The sequence below is a fragment of the Arabidopsis lyrata genome, assembly GCF_000004255.2.
Source record: "Arabidopsis lyrata subsp. lyrata unplaced genomic scaffold ARALYscaffold_4, whole genome shotgun sequence".
Classification (NCBI taxonomy): domain Eukaryota; kingdom Viridiplantae; phylum Streptophyta; class Magnoliopsida; order Brassicales; family Brassicaceae; genus Arabidopsis; species Arabidopsis lyrata.
Window position 1 is genome coordinate 14,005,938 of NW_003302552.1, and position 26,345 is coordinate 14,032,282.

The window sequence follows — 26,345 nt, forward strand, 5'->3', positions numbered from 1 at the left end:
ATCCTCTATATTTAAAAAGATCACGGTCTTAATCCAGGATTTCGTAGGAATAGAATCCAACTACTTTAACTATAACTCCGTAGGAATATGACTCAACTGGTCATACTATAATGGACATTGGAATATGATTCAATTGCTCAAAACATTATCCATGTGGGAACATGATTTTTGCAATCTACGCTCACATGTACCTGTAGATTTTTTTTTTTTTGGGGGGGGGGGGGGGCTAATGAAAATCAAGCACATATTCTTGTTTTCCAAAAAGAAAAAAATAAAAAAAGGCACATTCTTATTATATAAAACAGTTTTCTAACTCATATAATCGCGATACGTGTCAATCTATCAATAAAATACTGATACGTGTGAGAAAAAATTTAAATTTTTAAAAAATATTAAACTAAAAAAAATATATTTACATATACTAATTTATATGTCTATATCTAAAAAATTGCTTAACCAAAAAAAAGAAAACTAACAATTTAACAATGTTTGTTTTCCAATTTGTTTTGTGAATTTCTATTTTTTTAATTAATTATGTTTTGTTATTTGTTAACTATTTTTAATATTAACTAAGATAAAGATTTGATATATATATTTAGTATATTGATATAAAATTGTTATCACATATCCATTAAATGAAGTGTGTAAAATTAAAATCCAGATTATTATGATGAAATATATAATTAAATTGTATTGCAAAATGGAATGTGAAAGATTGAAATTTGGTTTTAAGAAATACTAAATTGTATCTAGAAAAAATGTGTGAGTTACTATTTAGAATTTAAATATCATCAAACAGATTAAGTGTGTAGAATTAAAATTCAGTTTATTGTGATAAAATATATAATTAAAATGTATAGCATAATGTAATGTGCAAGATTAAAATTTTGTTTAAAACAAAAAATATTAAATTAAATAATAAGAAAAATGTGTAAAATATTATTTATTATTCAAAATTCAAATATCAACGATAAAAAATCATATTTATATCTTATCCCGCATAAATAGGCGGGCCTTATCTAGTATTTTATAATTTAGGAACAAAGTGGAAGATTTTTTTTTATAAAGTATCGATTAAGAGGAAATTTTTTGATAAAATGGATTAAATCTTATTTATTTAATATAATAAGATAAGATGTAAAGACGATTTTTTTTTGTTTAAATAAATTTTACATTTAATTCAAAAAAAAAAATATTAAAGAATAAAAGTAAGATGTGCTATTAGATTTGTATAATTTTTGGAATTGCCCAAAATTAATACTAAAACAAAGTAGTTACAAAATAAAATTTCCAAAAAAAATTAGAAAATAGCCTTAAATAGAGGAAAAGGTTAAAAGTCAATATAAAAAAAAAAAAAAAAATCTTCTTCTTCTGGCATCCTCATCTGGTTCCTTAACAATTCGTAAGTTCACTGTAAATTTAATATTATTACAAAAATCATCATGAATTAATTACTCTCGCTTATTCTAGATCTATAGGAATCTAATTTGTTCAATTAAGATCCTAAATTCGATGATTTTGATAGGTTCTGTTGGAATCCTTCTGGGCTAATAATGGGTTCTAGAGATTTATTCAGCTGTCTGCCAAATGAGGTTCTGGGCAAAATCTTGTCATTGCTTTGGACAAATCGTGCAGCTTCCACATCGGTTCTGCTTGCGCTTGTAGACAACCTTGATTTGAATGACGCAAGTGGTGATCATCGCTACTTCTGTGATTTTGTTGACAGAACACTTGCTCTCTTGAGCAATTCCACCATAGTCAAAAGATTTTCTCTGAATTGTGAATTTAAGCATGACGATTCTCGGGTGAACAGTTGGATTCGCACTGTCCTGCAGCGCGGTTTCTTGGAACTTCACTTGGAGACCGCACTTATGCATTGTATAGACACTGAGTTCTTCACGAGCAACGCCTGGGTTGTCTTCCTCCTGGGGGAGTGTTTTTCCCAGCGCTTAAATCACTTTCTCTGGTTTCATTTGAGTTTACAGATGCTGACATGTATCAGGATTTCATCTCTGGCTGCCCTGTGCTTGAGGAATTGTTCCTACATTATGATAATGAGAACAGATCCCCTGCTTGGGATGGCGTCGTCTCGAGTCCTTCCATCAAACGACTGAACATCTATCACCATTTACCTCCTGAGTACCGACAGGTGTCTTACGAGGGTTGTTGGTTTCAGACACCCAATCTTGTGTATCTTGAATATTCGAGTTATGTCGCGGAAAAGTATGTGGTTGGTTTGGGTTCCCTTGTAGAAGCTAGACTCGATCTTCGATCCTGGGAGCGAGTTACAGATGAGGATGACGACGAGGATGGTGATACAGAGGATATTTTTGGCGATGTTACGGATTTGGTTGCAGGGATAAGCAATGTTAAAACCCTTCACTTATCTTCTGATTCTCTTGAGGTCAGTTTCACTACTTCTTCTTCTTCTTCTTCCATTACTTGTTTCAATTCCAAGTGCAAAGTCTCATTTTCTATAACTTTTTTGTTAAGGTGCTTCACTTGTGCTGCGATACAATGCCAGTGTTTCACAACCTCCTTACTTTATCTTTTGAGAGTGACAAAGAAATAGGTTGGGAAGTGGTTCCACTTCTCCTCAACAACTCTCCAAACCTAGAAACTTTAGTCATCAAGGTATATCATCAATTCCAATTCTATTTCTTTGCTAGATTATTATTGTACATGAATTTGCTTTTGCTTTCAGGGTCTTGTGCACCAAGTTACAGATATGTGCGGGGACGCCTGCCCTTGCATCCTTAAGAGGAGGAAGAAGAAGAAGATGGAAAAGGGAGTATGTTGTTTGTCGACTTGTCAAGTGAAAGTGCTAAGTATTCTAGGGTATCGAGGTACTTGTAAAGAGCTGAAACAGATGAGGCATTTCCTGGGAAATTTGAAATGTCTTGAAGCTGTCAATGTGGGTGTTAAAGTGAATCGCCGAGAAGACAACGATGTTGGTGATAGGTACCTGAGAATCACCGATGCTCTTATGAAGCTTCCCAAAATTTCGTCTAACTGTCGAATCCATTTCTTTAGTTGCTGCTAAACATTAGTATAAAACTGTAATATTGAATTAAATTTAGTATTATCCTAATTTATTAATTATAGCCGTCTTTTCTATGAATCACACAATTCATGTACCTGCAGGGTGAATATATTCATAAGAGTTTTGGTCTTTTTGGAATTACAGTTTTTAATTTTTTTTGTAATTTATGCATTCGTTTTTATTACAGACATTCATCTAATTTACTACTCAATTTCATTTTTCTTACCAGTAAATACATATTAAATTGAATATATAAGCAATTAGACATATTGATGGTGGACTACATTCCTGAAAACATCAAAAGAGTTCATCCATGGATTATGTGGCAATTGTGGAAAAATAAAAATCAGTATCTATTTGATGGAATACATTGTCAAGCAGATTATATTGTGAACAAAGCTGTTTATGATGCTAATGAGTGGTTTATGGCGCAGTCTTTTTTCTCATCTGAATGTCTACAAGAGACTCCACTATCTGCTCAGCATAGCATATTCTGGAAACCTCTATCTTATGGCCAAATCGAAATTTGCCTATTCAAACGTAAGCAAGACACTATCACAACACACTAGAATGTTGAGTATTATTCAGAGGATGCCGCAATGGAGTAGACGGGTCTTGAGGGAGACTATCTGATGCTTCATATGCCTGAAGTGTATATTTGGGTGATGTTAAACGTCACTAGTCAAAACGAACAATGTTAAAGAAAAAGTAAAAGCGCAATCTTAGTATAGATCATAAGCTTTGAATTCAATCCATTATGAAGTACAACAATTATCACTAACCAACGGATACTTCTACAAGTTGGACACTTACTACAACCTATGGACATAACTCTTCCCTAAGAACTAGCTTTCTGGGACATATCTCTAAGACGATCAGTACAAACAATTAGTCCAATCTTCTCCTTCTCCATAATAATGGTAAACAGATAGATGATCACGTAAAGCTACTACTTATCTACCAAGACTCGTGTACCTCGTGAGAACCGTTAGCCTCCGGGTATTGCCGGGCTTGACCTCCATAAATATTTTCCGTGTTTCCATAACTTGCAGCCAATCCAGGGCCTTACATAAAAAAAATTCTCAACATAAGCTGGTTTTGCAGTTAAAACTGTGTAAAGCAAAAAGCTTCAAATTCATTACTTGACCAGTAAACACCCTATGTGCTTGCAAGATGATAAAAGAAAGCTTAAAAACTTACTTGGGTTTGGAGCTACCTCAGCAGCTGCATTTGCTTCTCTAGCTTTCGTCTCCAAATTAACCAATTCTGCCTGAAGTTTCACAATCTCACGATTCAAGTGATCGATAGTCTTCTCCATACCGCGTTCATGGTGAAGGTTACTAGCTCGTGTCTTCTTCTCAAGCTCAAGAGCAGCCCTGTTTCCAATTCCAAACCCCAAACAATCCATTACTACTCCAAAAACATCCAAAAAACCACCACCTCTAAAAACCATCATATGAGTATACACTACAAGATAACAAATCCAATGTTCCCAGTTCCAACAAAAACCAACAAAGAGAATTCAAAATTTCACCTTCCTTTACGAACTTCTCCTCTAAGAATCTCAATCTCCGCCTTAACCTCAATGGCTCGATCCGAATTCGGTTTCGCTTTAACCATCTCACCATCAAGCATAGCCAACTCCGTAGCTAACTCCTGTCTATCATTAGCTAACCTCTGTACATCAGACCTAACCTGACCAAGCTCAGCTCCAAGTCCATCAATCACACGAGCCTCCGCCTCCATCCTCAACGCATTCTGATAAACCTCTCGCACCTTAGCTTCTCCTTCCGCTTTAACTTTAGCAGCGGTTTCAAGTAACCGTTCGAGCTCACGCTTGGCTAAATTGAGCTGGTCTTTGAGTCCAATGTGTGCCACAGCTAATCGTTGGTTATCGTTGAGAAGAGATTGGATTTCACGGTGTTGAATTGCGATTCGATCCTCGAGGATTACAGATCGAGCTCGATTTCGATCGGATTCGATTAATTGAGATTCTACTAATCTTGAAGATGATGAAGTTGAAACTGCCGACGATGGAAGATAACGGTCTCGTCCGGCCATAGTTTCCGATCTCCGATTGTCTTCTCCGGTTTGCGAAAGTATCTTCCCTAATTGAATTATCAATTATCGTTCTTTGTCAAAAAAAAAAAGCCTTTGTATTATGAGTTCGTTGCTAAAGTAGGCGATATCATCGAAAGCTAAAGTGCGCAGTATGACAAAGAACACGTGTTATGATATGCTTGATTAAGCCCACTTGGCCCATACTAAGCCCAAACCGGAAGCCGTTAGTCCTATGTTTAACTGGAAAAAATATACGAAAAATGAATAGGTAAACAGCTACGCAAATTAAGTACAACTTTATGAGTTTTTTTTTCCGAGAAAAAACCCGAAAAAACCGCTATCTAATTTTTTTTTTGCCGTTTAATACGTGTAGTATTAAATTTGGAATAAAAATACCTCATTTAATTTCAGTTGCTTTTTAAAACCTTTGTTTTTTAAAAATTGGTAAAATCGTACCTCCGAGTTAACGACCGTTAACTTTGCTAACGGAAGCACTAACTGCGGTTAAAACTTAACCCATGGTTTTTAAGAGTATATATATACAATCTTTTTTCATATCTTTATGAATTTACTGACTTAGTCCAGTGGTTAAATACGAGTTAACTGTCCAATTGAGCCTGGGTTCGAATCCCCCTTCGTTTTCTAATTCTTTTCTTTAATTTTTTTTTTACTTCATCAAAGAGAAACGGAGGAAAACGGAGTCGCGGCGGCGTTGATCAATTGGTTTTTGATCTGAACCAATTGATCTGAGAATCTCCAAATTGGTTTTTGAATCCGTGGAGGTTATCGATAGAGGTGAACAGAGTCGCGGCGGCGTTTACACATGTGAATCCGATGGTGGAGAAGACGGAGTTCCAGAAAGCTCGAGCGATGGTGGATTGTTGACACGTGGCGTATAGTGAACCGATAGTTGTGGACCGATCCGGTTTAGTTTGTTGTAATCGTTGATGTCTTGAGAGAAGACGTTATTTTACCATTTGAAGTTATCAGCATCGTCATCAATGGTGGCGAAGTGGTAAAGACGTGTTTAGAATTGACAAAATTGCGAAGGATTGTGAAGTTCAAAAGGAGAGAGATGTAGAGTTGTGAGATAATTGGGAGCCATGAAGGAGAAGATCGGAGGAAATGGTGAGTGGTGACCATGTTTAGGGCGCCGGAGGAAAAAAAATTTAAAAAGTAAAAGGGGGGAATCAAACCTTAGTTCTGTAGGATAGTCTACCCATATTTAACCACTGAACTAAGTCAATAAATTCAAAAAGATATGAAAAGAGATTGTATATATATACTCTTAAACACCATGGGTTAAGTTTTAACCGCAGTTAGTGCTTCCGTTAGCAAAGTTAACGGTCGTTAACTCGGGGGTACGATTTTACCAATTTTAAAAAAACGAAGGTTTTAAAAAGCAACCGAAATTACCTGAAGTATTTTTATTCCAAATTTAATACTATACGTATTAAACGGCCAAAAAAAATTAGATGGCGGTTTTTTCAGGTTTTTTCCCTTTTTTTCTCATATGTTTAATTAGTTCCTTTCATATGTTTAATTAGATATTCCAAAATGATGCAAGCAGAACCGGAATCGCAATCTCTTGTATCGCTGGAAAAATTGTCAAAATATCTTGGACGAAAAAAGCGATTCCATGATACACATGTTTACCCCGCGATACAGGAGATTAAGATATCGGTTCCACTTGCATCATTTTGGAACATCTAGTAAACTTTTTATTTTTTTATATACAAAATATCTTGGACGAGAGAAGCGATTTTTGATTGGTGTGATTAGAAATATAGGATTCAAGTCAAAAAAAAAAAATTGACCCCCGACAATGTTGGAATTATGTTTTAAGATTGGTAAAATGTTGAAATTAGTGAATTGGAAAAAACATATCTCTTTAATCAAGCGGCTGAAATTAGGTTTAGTAAATTGGTAAAAGATTAAATCTATTTATATGTTCTTTCTTGATGATTAAGGTTTTTGCTCATCGATTAAAAAATCATCTAATTTGTTCATTTTAAAAAAAAACAAAAAATAATCCCCAAAAAAACAAATTTTTTATTTTTTATTTGGACGTTTAATATCTAATGATTTTCGGTTGGATACTCATGTTAATCAAACTGTCAATTTAATAGATAAACAATTAAATATTGTTATTTTCATACTCCCGATCTTACAATAAAAAAAATTCTAATTTTACTCTTATCATCCAAATTAATTATTAATTTATGATGATATGCCATTAATTTTATTTAATTTAAATAAAAATACTTTTTATTAATATTTCGTTTCAATGTGGTCCCATAAATTTTTTTTAGTTTTTATTATAAATATTTTATTTCAAATTGAAAATAATATAAATTAGCAAAAAAATCGTAAAAAGTAAAAAAAAAAATTGCTATTTTTATGAATTGATGAATCCTGAGAAAAAAGATGAGGATTGAGATTTTGTCGAAAATATTATAATTTGTGCAGGATTCGGATTCGAATAGAAAATTTCTCACGGCGAAGAAAAAGTTCATTTAAAAGTAGTAAAAAGAAAGGAGGTGATTATTTTCAGCATTTAATTTAAAAGTATTTGTAATTATAAACAAAAAAAATGCCAAAATTGGACTAGTAAGAGAGTATTAGTAATATTTACACATTGGAAGCGTCTGGGAATCGGTCGATTCATATTTGGAAGCGTGGTGTTATGCACGGAAACGCAACCTCCTTGTTCTTCATGTTCAGTTGCCTTGGTTTTCTAATGGTGTGTGCGTGTGGTTCTTTGTCTCTTAGATGATAAATTATCACAAGCAAGAAGAAACATATAAAATGTGCATGATTCATCTGTTACCTCCGGTGGTTTCAATTTTCAGATCTGATATTTCTTAAGTTTCCGGTGTTTTCATCGGGAAAAAGAATCTTAACAATTGTGGGCCTTACATTTTCCATTCTTTTGGGCTTTTAACATTCATATCTGATATCCCTAATATATAGTAGCCCAATTTTGTTTATTTTTTCGTAAGCTTAAGTTTTTTTTTTTTGTTACGCAAGCAAGCTTATATATTTATGATATTTATATATATATATATATATATATATATATATATATATATTAACGCTTTCAATACGTACCCGCTTCCTATATTTTTCACAAAAATCACTTCTGCGATTCCAAATGCTTCCGCTTCCGCGTACCCGCTTCTGATTCCATGCAGCTTAGTTTAAAAGTAGTAAAGAGAAAGGAGGTGATTATTTTCAGCATTTAATTTAAAAGTATTTGTAATTATAAACAAAAAAAATGCCAAAATTGGACTAGTAAGAGAGTATTAGTAATATTTATTTATTTTTTTATGCCGATTTAGTATTTTATATATGTAATCTTGTACGAATCAATTAGTAAACGTAATCCGCTCAATTAAATCCAATTTCATCTTTTAACCACCAAATTGAGAGAAACCCTAATTCGATTTTTGCCGACTCGAATACCAAAATTCCGATCAAAAATTGTTCCGTCTCCGATCAGATCTTGTCGTGAAGATGAGGATTGAAGAAATAGATGATGGTGTCGCAGAAGAGTCGATAACGCTAGTTCATAAGGCCGAACAAGATCCGGCGGAGGGTCTTCGTCAAGATCCAGCGGAGGAAGATCCGGCGAACGCCCAGTACACCGCAAGGGTGAAAGAAAGATGCTCACTTTATGGCTGTAATCAAGTAATCTTGAGAGGAAGTTGGTATTGTTGCCCGAATCATGAAAATATATCTAAAGATTTTTTGGCTCTTAAGTCAGCCTATATAATCGTGGATGGGTTCTTTGGTACGAACATTACTAAGAATCAGGAGAAGAATCAGTGCAACAGTGGGGACAGTGTTGGTCACACATAGAAGCAAAACGCATAGGCAAATTTTCCTAAATCTTGTGGAAGAAGAAATCAGAAAACAAAGAGTGATAAGGAAGGAAACAGAGGCTGATGTTGCACTATGGAAGGGGAGAAATGACTGTTACAGAAAGGTTTTCAACTCGAAAGAGACATGGTCGCAAATACGTGTTGCAAAACCTTTGATGGACGGTTACAAAGGCATTTGGTTCAGCTATGCTACTCCGAAATACTCTGTTTTGACTTGGTTAGTCATAAAAAACAGAGTAGCCACCGGGGAAAGGATAGCACAACGGAATACACAAGCGAGCACAAGCTGTATTTTCTGTCAACACGTAATGGAAACAAGAGACCACCTATTTTTTAAGTGTCCCTACTCATTGAAAGTGTGGAAGGATCTAATGCAAGGTTTCCTTCTCACAAAGTTCTCGGCGAATTGGAGGGAGATCTTTAAGATGCTCACTCATAAGGATTTGGACAAGACAAAGAACTTTATTTTAAGGTATGTGTTTCAAAATACGATTCACTCAATTTGGAGAGAAAGGAACAATAGAAGACATGGGGAAGAACCATCACCAAGTGAGAAGCTAACAAAAATAATAGATAAGAATATTCGAAATCGATTAAGCACAATTCGAAGTGAAGGGGAGCTGAAGTATGCAGGGGGAATGCAAGCTTGGTTTGCTTCAAAAACACAGTGAAGGATAATTTATCTCTTTTTTGTCTTTAAAAACAGTTTGCATTAAGTTGTATGCATGTTTATTTTTCTTTGAATATAATTTAACATTAATTCAAAAAAAAAAAAGAATCAGGAGAAGGATCACCGAAATGTTTTGGCTATACTGAAGAAGGCAGACCATGGAGTCATCAGCCAGGGAATTATTACGGTTGAAGACCCAGAGATTTTTAAGGTTGGTCCTTGGGAATGGGATTTTATTGACTCTAATTTCTTGCCTGGAGAAACTGATAGGTCATGGCTCTTTTTTCATAAAAAAACGAATCATGTGTTTGATGGATTTGATTCAACTATTACGTGCATGAGTATCAAACGGAGCAAGGGACTGTTAATGTTTCTTCAAAGGTTGCTTACCTGAGACTTGTTTATGCTAAGAACAAAGGACCAATGGAGGGTGTTGATGAGTGGCTGAAGGGATGGTCGTTGGCTGAATACACCTACAACAACAAGTCTCTGTTTTGCCTAAGTTCATCATCTGATCCGAAGTATCTACTCAGGACAAATAGGGTAACGGTAAACGAGCATAATGGTGGATTGAAGAAAGGTAATGAGGTCAAGAGAAAGGAGATAGCTGAGTCTTTCGCAGTGAAAGAGACAAAGAAAGGTAAGGAGGTGAAGAGAAAGGAGACGACTGAAGGTAAGGAGGTGAAGAGAAAGGTATTAAATCGCACAGTTTAATTAATATTTATTTTTTAAATATTATTATGACAAAGACGTAATAATCCAAATTTTTCATCCATATATAGGTGAGGATGGTCTGTCTGATATGTGTGCAACATTGGTACTCATATCAAAGAGACGAAAAAGGAAGCTTTAAGTAGGAATGACATTATAGACAAATATGAAAACTGGAGGCATGCAAAAGAAGAAAAGAAATATGGTTTATTGACCACTAGCCAAAACGTTCATGTGATCCTTCTTGGATTCTTGTTATTGTTTGTACCGAAGAATCCATCTACGATGATGTAGGCCAACTTAAGATCCAATAGATCTTGAGACATCTTTTCGTGAGTAGGACAACAATACCAACTTCTAATCTTACAAACAACGTGGTTACAACCATAAAGCGAGCAACGTTCTTTGATCCTTGCGGCGTACTAGGCGTTGAGTTGGAGATTCTCATTTTTGTTTCTCGGTATGTTCACCGGATCTTCAGGAAAACCTTTCGCCGGATCTCCACATTTCTTTAGATATTCTGACTTCCATGGTGCTAGGATCAAGTAGAGCAGCTTGAATTACTACCTTCATCTATATCAAAAGGATCAAGGCACTGTGAGCATCTCTTCAAGAATAGCCTATTTAAGAAACGATGAGGCAGATCTTTTATGGATTCTTGGATTGAAGGATAGAGTTTGGCAGAGTAAAACTACAAAGGGAAATACATTTACTGTCTCAATTAGAAAATGGCACACGCGTTGCGTGGGTTTAGTATTATATTATGTTTTACTTACTATTTTGTTTCATATTTTTAAATGTTTACATTTTTGCTTCTTTAATCGAAATTATAGTTTACAAATTTATGATAACGTTGTAAATGTGTTATCTACATATAAACTTGTATTATGCATGTTATTCAAAAAAATATTTACTTTTTAGTAAAGGGAATGAATCGACTAACGATGAGTTGACCTAGTGGATAAACTCAGTGATTACCAAAAACATAGGGATCTTTGTGGTTACGGGTGCGATTCGCGTTGGGAAGGGTCTATTCTCTTAAAGAAAGTAAAATTATATTACATGATCTAGGCCTCGTCATGAGGTTTCTGATAACTTTCTTCTGTTGAATTTTAAAACTAAAATAATTATAGTAGAATGAAATATCAACTTTTTAGGCAACATAAAAACAAAATATTAATAAAATTAATTTTATCTAAAATAATAAAAATAATGTCATGTTATCTAAAAGACGTTAACTCAGATGGTAAAAGTAAATTTGGAATTTTATTTTCTTGTGAGATCGTAAGTATGAAAATAACAATTTTTAATTGTTTGGTATTAAATTGCACAGTTTAATTAATATTTTTTTTTTTGGATTTTTCCTATTTTTAAACTAACACATCATTTATTATCTACCAAAACACAAATCAATCAATAATACTCCCTCTGTTTCACAAAGAGTGTCATTTTAGAGTTTTGCACACAGATTAAGAAAACATTAAATTTTTTATTTTTTCTAAACAAAAACATCATTAACTATATACCTAAACATAATCTGCCCAATAGTAAAACAATCTGCAGAATACTAATAGTCATAAAACATAAAAAATCATTAAATTTTGCATTGAAAACCTAAAACGACACTCTTTGTGAAACAAAAATAAAACCTTAAAACGACACTCTTTATGAAACGGAGGGAGTAAAACAATCTGGATAATATAAATCGTCAATTAATTAAAAATAATAATTAATTTTTCATTTAAAATTGAAAACATCATCTAGTTTAAAACAAAAAAATTCCTAAAATATCAAATAATAAAAATGGAGAGGGTATATATTAATACTATTACTAGTTCGTAAAATCAAAATAGCATAAATCAATTAGAAAATGGCTTTTCGCAGACAGCTTCGCCAAACCATACAAAATATTTTACCCTAATAAGAACCAGAGTAAATGAAAAGATTAGTTTTTGAATCACCAACTATTACTTTTAATTAGTAGTATTTTTTTTGGCTGATATAATTTTGACTGACAAAAAGTTAAAATCGATCATATAACTGAAATTGAGAACTAGAGTAAAAACTGTAAAATAAGAAGATGACAGAGGCGGCAAGAGCTAGAGTCCAAGTCTACGGATTAGCACGAAGCTCTGATGTTTCTCAGAATGCTTCTTTTTGTTTCTTACAGAATCTTACAGACTTATTAAATTCCGACATTAACAGAAACTCATTTTTCTTTCACTCATTCAACTAAACTAAACGTTAAAGCAAAACACACTTCAGGTCTTTTTAATTTTTTTTTTTCCCCACCTCTGCAATAAATTTTAACTGAACTCAGTCAAACATTGCTTCTTGTCTCCTCCCCCACCGTTTACAAAGATTTTTTTTTAAATAATTTGTTTTGTTTTGGTAAGAAAATAAAATAGAAACAAAAGAGCAAATACCGAGAACCGAATCTTCCATGTCATCTCTCAAAGCATTTAATGATATGCATCGAGTCTCACATGCTTATTTTTCTCCGAGGTGCTCAAAGATGTCTGTTCTCTCTTCTTAGTTTTTTCTCAATTAAAATTTTAATTAATTATGTAATTTAGAGAATTATTTAGTTCTTCTTTCTTATGAATGAATCTATAATACTATACATGAGCAAGAAGAATCACTTCCCAATGTGACTGAGTCTAATTCTAAAATATATCCCTCCATTAACACCTAAACTATTTATTCTTCATCTAGAGTGGTCCTATTAACTGAGTCGTTTTATTTACGATAATTCCTTTTAGTACTAATTAATTTTATAGGAGGGATTTTATGGTCGTAAGCTTAAATTATATTTCCACTCGGACTTTGAATAGTTACAATATTTGTGGGGTTTTTTTTTTCTGTTTAAACAAATGATAGGTTCTAACTTCGTAGACTTCAGTTTTCCAAAAAATAAGAAAATTTTCCTTGTATTTACTAATTCTAAATGAAAAATCAAAATAATATATGAGTCTTGACACTTCGAATCCTACCGTAAAAACATAGAATAAGGCTCTGATTAGTAACCGCATAATGACAGAATAAATTCGTTTAAAAAGTTCATCCAATAACGATGTTGGCAATCATATCGAAATTTGTCATTCAACAAACCAAAATTTCATCAAAAAAAATATTTTGATCATAAATTGTAGTTATTTTTTTATATAATCATTTATTTTATTCGTACTAAATCTAACATTTCAACCAAAAAAGGTGTAGTTGACTGTTGGTTTTGTAGCCTTAGTTAGGGGTTGATTGTGATTTAGTCACTTTGAACCACTTTTAGATTAGTTAAAATATGATGGCAAATCTTGATATGCATGTTATTTTTTTAATAGAAGTTGATATCAAATTGGAAGGGCAATAAGACAATTCTAGATAAATCTGATGCATCATACATTAATTGTGGGGGCCTAACACATCCAAGTTGATAATTTTTTTGTGAATATAACTACTCATTAATTAATATCTACATAAAATATATGAAAAACTATGCTATCAAGCGAATAAGTTTGTAGAGATTATTGTGGGCGATGGTCACAAACTAGTCAAATGGTTTTTTCATGCATGTCCCCGCTATTTTGGGGTTAAAAACATTCCTTAGATGCATCACATGAATTTGATATATTATTAAGAATCATAACCACTTTCTAACACTATCATTTCTAGGGTTATGGAGTATGTTTTTCTTGGTAGATGATATTTTTTATTTTAACTAAAAAGGTTTAAATTCTTGAACTATATTAAGGTAGTGGTCAATTCAGGTCAGACATCAGTTTTTGTTGGATGCACGTCTATTAGCCATTGCGGATTTTATAGTTATGTGACAACTACAATATTTTGAAATTAGTATAGGCTGATCATTTTTTTTAATGGAAAATGTAAAGAAGGTGTACATTTTTTTTTTGGTAGGGAAAGAAGGTGTACATTTACTAGTGAGATAAATTAGATATAGTATAAGTTAAATTAAATGAGGGATAAGAAAGAACCAAGGAAAGCTATAAGAGTAAAAGAGAGGAGTTTCACTTGGGAAAGAGTGGATTAAAAAGCTTGGACTCATGTGGAAATCATTTAATGTGATGGTTGAAAGTTCTTGAGGCTTTTATCAAAACAACATTTATTTTAAGAATCTCTTCAGACATTAATTAGGGTTTTCTTAAAAAAACACTCTAATTAGCTTTGTGTCGGATCTCGTTTTATGGGTCTTGCATTAACTTCGTCTGGATTTATGTTGTTATTTTAATTATATTCACACAATGAATTCTTAGTTAATCCTTCTCAAGATCAATAGTTCGAAAGTGATGCATGTATCTTCGTTCTCCTCATTAATTAAGTGTGAGTAATATTGTTGATGATTTATACTTTTATCAAATATATATATGCATGTCTACCATAATTTTTGATAAAAGGCTAGACATGCATATATTTGAGAATTTCAAACTTTTCTATGATTGACAAATCGTCATGTTGGTTAAGACTATATATCAAGTGTCATCTACTATTTTTCAAAAAAAAAAAATATCATTTCCTATATTTTCGTATTGGCCTATTGTACCCGTGTTAGTTGTGTTACGTACGTATACTTTGATTAATATGTGTTTTAGATTTACCCATTTATCGGAAACCAAATACAAGATATGTGAATTTTACTATGTATGATTTATAGTATAAAATATAAACAAGATCACTAGTTTCGGAGAAACAAAAAATCAATTCTAAGTCTTATAACATAATCACGTAAAAACAATTCAACTATATTGTTAAATAAAAATGTATTGTTTTTTTATAAGAAAATGGATACTGTAGTTTCTATTAGCTCTAACCAAAAAAAAAAAGGAACTTTCTTTTGTTGGAAAAATGAATAACATCAGCCGAATATATAGCGTTTTTACTCGAATTAAATTTTTTGATTAGGGTGAGTTTGATGCCCATTGTTTTCATGTATCGTTTTTATACATCGGAGAATAAAAAGATAAGTGAACAGATATTTTCACAATGATCTTAAAGGGCATATAACTACAAGGTTAAAATGCCGTTAAAAACAACAAGATTAAAATTGTAAAATAGTGATCAACACAGTATAATTTCTTATCTCTTTTTTTTCAAAGAGTAGTAATTTCTTATTTCTCTTGACAAAGATCGTTATGTTTTTGGTACGTAGATAGACAGAAGTCATATGGAGGCTTGGCAAGAAAATCGAAGAAACAGTACACAAATACTTGTTCTTCTTGGATTCAAAAAGGTTAGGTCTTTGAATACTGTGTAAAGAAACTACATCTACAGCTTTTGGACGTTAATTAGGTTATTAGGTTGTTCAAAACGATGTTCAACGTCTGTCTTGTTGTGGAATTTTTATGGATTAATTATTAGTCCATCATCTCCCATAATATTTATCACACCTCTAAACTTCACATCCATATTATTAACTATGTCATTTAAGTCCTTTGTATGTTTAAAGAAATTTAAATTTGTAGTTTACTCATGCTTTTCACAATATTTATGATCCCTCACTTATACATATATACTTAATTTGTGTATTTATGTGGAGATATTTAATCTTGTTTTCAAGCCAGTGATAAAAGCAAGACCACTTTTTGACTGCTATTGTGCAACAAAACCTATGTTTTACTAGAAATGTGTGAAACCACACTCATTCGTTAATGCTAAATAAACATTAATTTCATTTTGTGGTGCCAAGAAGAAACCATTAGTCTGATACAGTATTATCTTAAAATAAACAATTGAGGCGTTTACCATGGTTTTTTTGTCTTACTTTGGTTTTAGTTAAATAAGACAAAGTTTATCACCAAAGATGGAGTTCATGAATTTTTTTAAATATGGCTCTACGTAATCCGATAAAAACAAATGTTGCTTTTTACGCATCGAATTCGCTGACCTAAGATGCTTCGCAGAGATTCTGTCCCGATTTTTATATCTTCTTTAAATAGGGGAAGAAAATAATGATAATTATCCCAAGTTCTTAATTCAGTCCCTTGTTTATGAAAACTCGGGCCTCCCCAACATTATTATTCTCATAATCACTTTACAAAAGTTTAAAATAGTGAGTATTTATTAATTAATAGTATAAAGAGGGAGTGTGTGTGGAGGAGAGATTGGTTGAAGTTTTGATGTGAATGTCTTTCAAGGCAACAAACATTCACGTTGGAGGCCATTTCTAAAGGAGTCTCGGTCCTAATTAGGGTTTCACGTCATTCTCACTTCTATAGTGTATTATCCTAACATTACCCACTCTCTCTCTTATTTTTTTAATTTTCTTTTCATTCTTATTTTTTAATTGCCTAACCAACTTTTTTGTTTCGTTTTTCATTTTGTGTTAGAATAAAGTCAAATATAGGCCGCTATATGTTTTTTTTTTCAAACCATGTAAATGGATAATATATATATATATATATATATATATATATTTATTTAGGGTGTAGAGAATGTGACAATTATTATTTTTATATAGTGTTGGATTTTTTATTTTTTACAAATATTTCTAACACATCGTTTCGAAAAGATGATTTTTTGTTTCTCCGTCAAATGTTACTTTCATATTACATCGATTATATATATATATATATTTATTTGGGCTATGATACTAAATAATAAATCATGATTTCTAACTTAAAATTATGTAATTAGTGGATTGGCACATGTGTTATATAATTAGTGGGCTATGATACTATATTTGTTGTCTCTCTTTTTCGATATAAAAATCCAAACAAGTCAGCATATTTTAGTGGTAAGTTAACACCTAATGTTTGGTATTAGTGAATTTTCGTTTAAGCTTTCTTGTCAGTGTTGTAAATTCGGGTCACATTTTGGATGAATTCTTGAAGCGTAAAGAAAGAAGAAGGACGAGATATTTGAGGTGAATATATATATACATATATATATATACCTTTTAGCCTCTATGGTGTCTTTATTAATTTTGGGAATAATAATTTATACCCAAAGACTCCTTTATTTAGGTTCCAAAATCCGACATACTTAAAAATATATATATGAAACTTTTGTCATGATAACTCCAAAACTACGAAAGTTATTGTTGATGTTGGTTGATGATCTCAATGAATCGTTAGGAAGCTTGTTTAATTAACTCATGAATGAGCCGGTTCGGAGGTGATTATTTTTTTTGATAAAGATTCAGGTAATCTTAGTCAAGGACTCAAGGAGAATCACTATTTGTAACCAGCTGTTTTGGAGGTTTTTATTAATAATTAACCCCCCAAAAAAGGTGTTAAAGTTAGAACTAAACTTTTTGTTATGCTTTCTCACTTCCTTAAGCAAACGATTCTCAAATTTGTGAGACCATCAAATAAGTTCTTGTGTAACCTCTAACCATACACGATCATAATGAATTGTGAATGTTTCTTCTTGTTCTTCAAAAGTTTCTAATTACACAAATATCTTTCCTTGTAACCACCAATCTCACTCTCCTCGACTTTTGTAATTTTAAAAAGAGAGAAGATTAAGACATCGAGAGACTAGAATATATAAATAAAGAGAGGTTAGTAATGGTACGACTGTCGTGAGTGTGTAAAATTAAGAAGAGAAGAGTCAAAAGACAACGTGGGGAAACTTCTCATATTACATCGGACGCCAACCTATCACGCGCCTTTGCGGTGCTCACTTCTACATCTTCTTCTTCTCCTAACTTACTATTTTACCCTCAAATTCTCATGGTCAAAAACGTCATTACCAACGTCTTTTTTAGCCGTTAATGTGTTCATATCCATCTTAGAGTCCAAATTAAGGATCTATTATACACTGTTCTTTTGAACTATTTAAATTGCATAAGATTCAAACATGACTTAATTTAAAACGACACTTATTTTGAATAATTTTTTTCTAAAATGATACTTATTTTATAACGAAAAAGAATACTTATAACTTTGTGGCGAGAAGAACAAGAAAAACTAAGAATAGGTGTTTTCATATTTAAGTTAAATAGTAAATTAAACATTTAAAGTTAAGACATAATAAGAAAAGCCATTTAAAGTTGGAATTAAATGAACACATGTGAACACCAACCTCGCTCTCTATAGAAAGCCTTCAAAAACCTATTATAAATACACACCTCTCAAACTCTCTCCCTTTAACTCTTAAGTTTTTCTTTCTTCTTTCTCTGCTCTCAAAGTTCAAGAGAACTCTATCCTTATTAACTTGCAACGATAACTAAAACCGGTGTAATCGTGATATATATATAGCGGAAGATGGGCGGTCCGGGATCATCGCCATGTGCTTCGTGTAAGCTTCTTCGACGACGATGTGCAAAAGATTGCATCTTCGCACCTTATTTTCCTCCTGACGATCCTCACAAATTCGCCATTGTTCATAAGGTCTTCGGCGCCAGCAACGTTAGCAAAATGTTGCAGGTTCCATTTCCTTCTCATTGCTATATATTGTTTTTTCTCTATATATTATTTTTTTTCCATGATATTATGGTCCGTTGAAATTCCTTGCATAAGCTTCTTTATTTTATCCAACTCTCTTCCAAACAAAATATTCAATGTGTGTTTGGTCAAGTATCAAATCTTTAAACATGTTTATAGTATACCTATACACATTAAAAATAAGCATATTTCACTTTAACAACTCTTATTCACTTGTATATTATTCTGAATTGGTTAATTAATTATCTTTGATAAACTATATGGAAATATATGGATTAATAATCATAATTTGTGCTACAAAATATGATATATAAAAATATATTTACATGATTCGTTTAAATTGTTACAGGAGCTACCGGTTCATCAAAGAGCTGACGCGGTGAATAGTCTGGTTTTCGAAGCAAACGCACGAGTTAGAGATCCGGTATACGGATGCGTAGGAGCAATCTCCTACTTACAAAACCAAGTCTCGCAGCTTCAGATGCAACTAGCAGTGGCTCAAGCCGAGATTCTCTGCATTCAGATGCAAAATGAGCCAACCTTACAGTCTCATCATCAAGTTCTTGAACTAGACCAAGACCACAAGGCTCTCTTGCTAAACAACAACAACATCAATAACTGCAACACCAACAACAACAACAACAACAATAACAACTTGGGTTATGCCATGTCTTCTGGCCAGTTCAACTCTAACTTTGCATCTCCAAGTAGCATAATGCAAATGCAGATGCAAATGCAAATGCAAGACCCTCTTAAGCAAGAGTCTCTTTGGACTTAATGTAATAATAATAATAATAATTAATTTTCGACAAGTTTGCTACTTAGCTTGGTTATGTTGAAAAAGAGAATATGGGGACAGGTTTCGTGTAAGGGAAGTAGTATAAGTCAAAGCTTAAATGCATGCATGTGATGGTGATGAGATGTAGTTTAGAAGCTTTAGAACTAGAGATCTGTTTATTTTTTCCTTTTTTCTTTTCTCTTAATTTGGTTTCTCACTTCCATTTTTCTTTTACCATCGTTTGAACAGTGAAGATTAGATCTAATTCGATTCCAATTTTATTTTTAATATTAAGTTTCCAAGATATTGCTCTACCCACTACACACTTTTTCTCAAACAAACCGACACAAAACTTTGCCGCGTTCAAATTAAGAGAGAAATTTACATTGTCTTATGAATTAGTTTAAATTACTTAGACTCAAAAAAAGATATTTCTTTTTATTAAACTTATTTAATTTAGTCTTAGAAAACATGCAAAAGCAACTTTGCTTTTTCTGGAATCAATTATTTTACTATATACTAAAAATGTAGATTTTGTTTCTACTTGCGATAAACTGAAGTTGAAATCGAAGAAGAAAACTCAAGTTGCAATCTACATTTTTTTTATTTCAAAAAACAAATCTACATGATTCAACCTTTACAATTTGACTCACAATAGATATATTCGACCGACCTGATTTGATTAATCATAAGCTACACGTTAGAACACAAAGTCGCCTATACTGTTGCTTTTGTACTAATCCTTAAAAAATCATATGAATTTTAATTTATCAAATTAAGTTAGAAAAGAGGAGGTGGTGGTGTTGAATTTGATTATGTTATCTATTGATAGTGTTCATGTGATCAGTAGACGAAAGAAATTCAAAATATTGCCTCTCGACATGGGAAAGAATCTAATGACTAAAAATAAACGATCATGTTCTTTCAATTTTCATTATATATTATATTTTTAAATACCCTTAACTTGTTTTTTGACGATCGTACCAAGCCAGAGAAGTTATAACTGTCATATTCATATCATATATATATATATATGCTATATAATTATTGGGATAATAATTCTCTATCTTTAACTTTACGCGTAACAATTTTTTTAGTTAGGAATAAAAACTCTTAAAGTTTTTGGTGAAACTTTCTCCCTCTCAAAATTTTACAAGTTAATAAATTAGTAAGTTAGAACACGTAGACGTCCATGTGCTCCATGCACGTGTGTAAATATATTTTTTGGCCATGTGTGAACGAATTTTCTTATTTACCAAACCAAGTTAATTAGAAAAACCAGAAAGAATCTTAAGAGAAATAATATGATTATAATGGCAGAAAAGATTTACAAATACATCCAAAATTGTAGCTGCTTAATTATTTTATCTACACGGTACACCTCAACGAAATTTTCCGTTGATGGCTAACGAATTCAGGCTGTGAAGTTAAAAGAAAATAAACAAAATTATAGCTTCACATGAGCGATTACATGACAGAATTAAGCATGTAAATTAAATAGCGTGTTTTTTTTTTTCGGTAAACATGTTAAGAAAACTAAAAGACTTAAATAGCGTAGTTTGTAATTATATTAAAAAACCTAAAAACTTAATGTAAAAAACCTTATGGGACAAAATGTGGTAAAGCACCTAAACAATAAACTTAAAATTTCAAATTAAAACAAAATCTCAGCCATAATTATCTGACCAAGTGTTTTTTCAAAACAATAGACTGTAGACTCTTACATAGTAAAAACTAAATTTTAACTAATTCATCTTTAGTTATCACAACAAAAAAAAACTAATTCATCTTATCATGTGAACATGAATAGAAATAAAAATGGCCGGGATATGGAGGCCCATTACTCTAGTATTGGGCCTTAAAATATTTTTGTCCGAGAAAGAATAAATAAACAGTTATACCTTTGGATTTGGTGGCTTTAATTGTTATACTCGCCTAAAACAGGATGACTCCAATTTTTTTGGGGGGGTCAGAGTGTCTTAACTCTTTTCTACCAAGTACCAAGGTTTAAACTTGGATCAATGTTGCCACGTAGCCAAATCTCACTCCCACACAAAACAAAAATTGCCTGCCTTTATATGGAATGAAGAAAAATCGAATTTTGTAACTACTTTTGACTTTAAAAGCCACACGCCGTATACGGCACACCAAATGACCAAAAATTTTGACCACTTTTTCTTTAATGTCTGTCTTCTTAAAACTTAAAAGCTTGTGTCCCACTACTCACTCTCTTCTTCACCTCTTCAAGTCACAGTGACCAAAATCACACACTATGGATCCAAATGAATCTCCACCAATCCAATTTCGCCACGTGGTGGCCATGCCTTATCCAGGTCGAGGACACATCAACCCAATGATGAACCTCTGCAAACGCCTTGTCCGTCGATACCCTAACCTTCACGTCACCTTCGTAGTCACAGAAGAATGGCTCGGGTTTATTGGATCCAACCCGAAACCTGACCGGATCCATTTCGCAACTCTCCCTAATCTCATCCCCTCCGAGCTCGTCCGGGCCAAAGACTTCATAGGCTTCATTGATGCGGTCTACACAAGATTGGAAGAGCCGTTCGAGAAGCTTCTTGACGGCCTTAATTCGCCGCCTCCGAGTGCGATCATCGCCGACACTTACGTCATTTGGGCAGTGCGAGTCGGCAGAAGAAGGAATATTCCGGTGGTTTCTCTCTGGACCATGTCAGCCACAATTCTCTCTTTCTTCCTTCACTCTGATCTACTCATAAGTCATGGCCATGCTCTGTTCGAACCATCAGGTAAAACATCAGTGAATCAGCAAATTGTTCCTTTTTAAAAACTTAGTATTGATTCTTGTTGAATCTTGGTTTGTTTTAGAATCTAAAGAAGAAGAGGTTGTTGATTACGTCCCCGGTTTACCTCCGACTAAACTCCGAGATTTGCCTCCTATATTCGATGGTTACAGCCACCGAGTTTTCAAGACAGCCAAATTGTGTTTCGATGAGCTTCCGGGAGCTAAGTGCCTACTTTTCACCACTGCTTATGAGCTCGAACCCAAAGCCGTTGACGCTTTCAGCTCCAAGCTTGATATCCCGGTCTACGCTACTGGTCCTTTAATACCATTTGAAGAACTTTCTGTCCAAAATGATAACAAGGAACCTGATTACATCCGCTGGCTTGACGAGCAACCGGAAAGCTCTGTACTTTACATATCTCAGGGGAGTTTTCTCTCGGTTTCGGAAGCTCAGATGGAAGAAATAGTGAAAGGAGTAAGAGAAAGTGGAGTCCGGTTCCTTTGGGTGGCTCGTGGAGGCGAATCGAAGTTGAAGGAGACTTTAGAAGGTAGCTCGGGTGTTGTTGTGAGCTGGTGTGATCAGCTTCGTGTGCTCTGCCACGCGGCTGTAGGCGGGTTTTGGACACATTGCGGGTTTAACTCAACATTGGAAGGGATATATTCGGGAGTACCGATGCTGGCGTTTCCGTTGTTTTGGGATCAGATTTTGAATGCTAAGATGATTGTTGAGGACTGGAGAGTCGGAATGAGGATCGAGAGGGCGAAAAAGGCGGAGTTGTTGATAGGGAGAGAGGAGATTAAGGAAGTAGTGAAAAGGTTTATGGATAGAGAGAGTGAAGAAGGGAAAGAGATGAGAAGAAGAGCTTGTGACCTTAGTGAAATCAGTCGAGGAGCTGTTGCGAAAAGCGGTTCGTCTAATGTTAACATTGATGCTTTCGTTAGGCATGTTACCAATACAAATTAAGGCTCAATGAGGTTTTGTTGTTTCAATACAAATTCAGGCTCAATGACATGTTCACTAAATCATATGTATCTTTTGAACTACATATAAGAATGACTTGAAACCACCACCAAATTAAAGCTAATTAACTCAATTTCTTACCATATGTCAAAATTTATATGAATTCTAATTAGGCCAGGGCAAAATATTCGTTAAATCCGCTTCGACTCGGTATTCGTTTCGAAAAATTCGAATGTCCGTAAAATTTTGGAGCAAAGCAAATAGAAAAACCTAGTATTCGTGAAAACCGGAGCAAATAACAAATACTCCCTCCGTTTTAAGGTTATCTCACACAAATTAAGAAAAACATTAAATTTTCTATTTTATCTTTTATTAATATATTTTGCAAAAAAAATCATTGGCCGAAACATTAAAACAGTAGGGATAAAACTGGAATTTTTACCAAACATTTGCATCGAAAACCTAAAACGACAACTATTATGAAATAAAATTTTAACTCTAAAACGACAAGTAATACGAAACGGATGGAGTATTATTTTTTTTAAAGTCGGATATCCGCTTCGATCCGTATTTTTTGATATATATATATTTGTAATATATTTTTTTTACTTGTATTTGTAAAGTCAAATTTTTATCCTTCGGACCTGTGTTTGTGACACAATTTAATGGTTTTTATTAGTGAAGTGGAATTTATTAAAAAAAATCAATATCCTTTAAAAATAAGAAGTTGGAATCCTCCGACGATTTCTTTTTCCCAAATTTTATCTTTTTCTTCGTAGTTTTAACACGCGAGCGCTTAGCTTTTTAGAGTTTTAATAGGTGCAGAAGTATCGAACTGGATATCCGCAAATATCACAAAAAAATCCGGATATTCGATATTCCGAATATCTGGAAATTTTCGGATCAAAGCAAATCACAAAATCAAGTATTCGGTTGAAAGGAATCGAATAACGAATATCCCAAATTTTCCGGATATCCGCTTCGTGCCCAGACCTAATTCTAATGGTGGGAAGCTCCCCCTCCTACTTAATATTCAGATGCTTATGCATTATATGCTTCATCATTTTGCTTGCTTGTAATCTAAATGATGCTTTCTCTTTAATCAAACCCAAGACATCACAAAATACCTAAAACACAACAAAATCACATGAAGACTCAAAATATACAGGAAAAAAAAAGGAAAACAAAATTGAAGTAAGTATTTAAAAAAAAAAAAATTTAACGGGATTATATACCAAGGCTTTACTATTCACGAAATGATCATACATCTTAATTTTACAACTAGATTGTCTCTGTCAACTTTTCAACTAGATTATTTATTATTCTGCTGATTATACAGAATGATTTGCCATGTGTTTGTTTTCTTAAACAGTCTTGTTTCTTTGAAAAGTAACTCGACTTTGGAAGGGATATATTCGGGTGTACAGATGCTTACATTTCCCCTTTTTCGGGATCAGTTTCTGAATGCTAAGATGATTGTCGAGGAGTGGAGAGTTGGAATGAGGATCGAGAGCAAGAAGCAGATGGAGTTGTTGATAGTGAGTGATGAGATTAAGGAATTGGTAAAAAGGTTTATGGATGGAGAGAGTGAAGAAGGGAAAGAGATGAGAAGAAGAACTTGTGATCTCAGTGGGATATGTCGACGAGCGGTTGCGGAAACCGGTTCTTCTGATGCTAACATCGACGCTTTCCTTAAAGATATTACCAAGATCGTCTGAGTTCTATTGTTGTTAATGATCAAAGTCTATTAGTATTTGTATAAGTTTGTTAAAGATTCAAATTCTGTAGAGATTTGAGATTGTTTGTAAAACTCTTATTTATAAGTTCATTTGTTAGGTAGAGCTTAATTTCGTTTGTGCCTAATTTTTGTTTGACTTAGAAAATGAATTGTGAGGAGACAAATATAGAAAATAATGTATAAAATGAATTGATTTTTGTGTTAGAATAAGATATTACTATAGATTTTTATATATCTTGGATTCTCTGTTGAAATACTATTGTAAGTTGTAATCTATGTGACATTATGTTTGTTATCCTATACTACTATTTGGGAAGTACATCAATAAATTGTAATATTGAGAAGTGTAAGAAATTACATTAGATGCCAATGCAAATCTCTAATCATCAACATAATTAATCCACGTCACTAACATTATCCACTTCTTAATCACACGGGTCAATAAATCATCAAAGAGATTTTCAAAAATTACCTAAACAATATAATCAAATAATTTTATAATTGATTAATTATGAAGATTTCGTAAACAATAATAATGAATATTCATTCGAATAAAGTAAGTATCGAATGTTTACCTACACAATAACGCATATATATTAACATTTTTGAAGTACATTTTGAGGAATCGAATTTGATCGGTTTTTTTTCCTGATTTTGACCTATAAATCTTCAATCGGATCTTTCTTTAAATTTTGGCAAAACCAAAAACGAAATTAGTTCATAAAATCTAACAAATATATCTTTTCTCAACTAATTACTACACCCAAAATCTTTATTAATGGCATATTCTTTACGATTTTTATAGATAACGAAATCAAATATGATGATTTAATTTATTGCTAATATTATAAATTTGAGCTAATTTCCTAAAACTAAATATGATGATTTTTTTAGATGAATATGATTAAATTTCAGTATAGCTTATACCAAATTTACATGTGTTTTCATTCTATTTTTAGGTGAAGAGAGAATCTACATAAGTTCTGATAGTATAGACCCTTCAGACACAAGTTCTTCGAATGATGGCGCTTATTCCCCTGTTTTTGAACAATTTTAGAGTTTCTGAATTGTCAAACCATTGTTTGCGTCTGAAAGTTGGTTGTCTGGTCATGTTACTCAGAAACATAGATCCCAATAAAGGTTTATGCAATGGGACAAGATTACAGATCACTCAAATGGCAGAGAAAGTAATTGAAGCTAAAGTTATTATAGGTAATAGAATTGGTAAGATTGTTCTGATTCCTAGAATGCTCATCACACCATCTAATACCAGATTGCCTTTCAAAATGAGGCGTAGGAAATTTCCTCTATCTCTAGCTTTTGCTATGACCATAAA

General features: G+C 32.9%; 4 protein-coding genes and 1 pseudogene across 5 annotated transcripts; 4 read left to right on the forward strand and 1 right to left on the reverse strand.

Annotated features, from left to right (window-relative positions):
* The first annotated feature begins 1,357 nt into the window (after positions 1-1,357).
* Positions 1,358-3,181, forward strand: LOC110229459 (annotated as a pseudogene).
* Positions 3,182-3,336: 155 nt separating this feature from the next.
* LOC9317154 (protein FLC EXPRESSOR) lies at positions 3,337-5,198 on the reverse strand. The gene is made up of 4 exons (XM_021029687.1): positions 4,578-5,198; positions 4,244-4,419; positions 4,019-4,107; positions 3,337-3,688 (listed from the first exon to the last, which is right to left on the reverse strand). The coding sequence occupies exons 1-4, from the start codon at positions 5,102-5,104 to the stop codon at positions 3,599-3,601; spliced, it is 882 nt and encodes a 293-aa protein (XP_020885346.1). The 5' UTR covers positions 5,105-5,198; the 3' UTR covers positions 3,337-3,598.
* Positions 5,199-8,620: 3,422 nt separating this feature from the next.
* On the forward strand, positions 8,621-10,694 carry LOC9315319. The gene is made up of 4 exons (XM_021029045.1): positions 8,621-8,758; positions 9,765-9,869; positions 9,980-10,351; positions 10,441-10,694. Exons 1-4 carry the CDS (start codon positions 8,621-8,623, stop codon positions 10,513-10,515), a joined length of 690 nt encoding a protein of 229 aa, XP_020884704.1. The 3' UTR covers positions 10,516-10,694.
* Positions 10,695-18,304: 7,610 nt separating this feature from the next.
* Positions 18,305-19,737, forward strand: LOC9315320 (LOB domain-containing protein 12). Its single transcript, XM_021029204.1, has 2 exons — positions 18,305-18,750; positions 19,118-19,737. Exons 1-2 carry the CDS (start codon positions 18,589-18,591, stop codon positions 19,544-19,546), a joined length of 591 nt encoding a protein of 196 aa, XP_020884863.1. The 5' UTR covers positions 18,305-18,588; the 3' UTR covers positions 19,547-19,737.
* Positions 19,738-21,533: 1,796 nt separating this feature from the next.
* LOC9315321 (UDP-glycosyltransferase 87A2) lies at positions 21,534-24,989 on the forward strand. 2 transcript variants are annotated; one of them, XM_021029203.1, is made up of 3 exons: positions 21,534-22,314; positions 22,394-23,034; positions 24,729-24,989. In XM_021029203.1, the coding sequence occupies exons 1-3, from the start codon at positions 21,819-21,821 to the stop codon at positions 24,987-24,989; spliced, it is 1,398 nt and encodes a 465-aa protein (XP_020884862.1). In that variant the 5' UTR covers positions 21,534-21,818. The 2 variants fall into 2 exon arrangements, with proteins under 2 accessions (XP_020884862.1, XP_020884861.1); XM_021029202.1 differs by lacking the exon at positions 24,729-24,989 and having other exon boundaries at positions 21,563-22,314; positions 22,394-23,395.
* Positions 24,990-26,345: the final 1,356 nt, after the last annotated feature.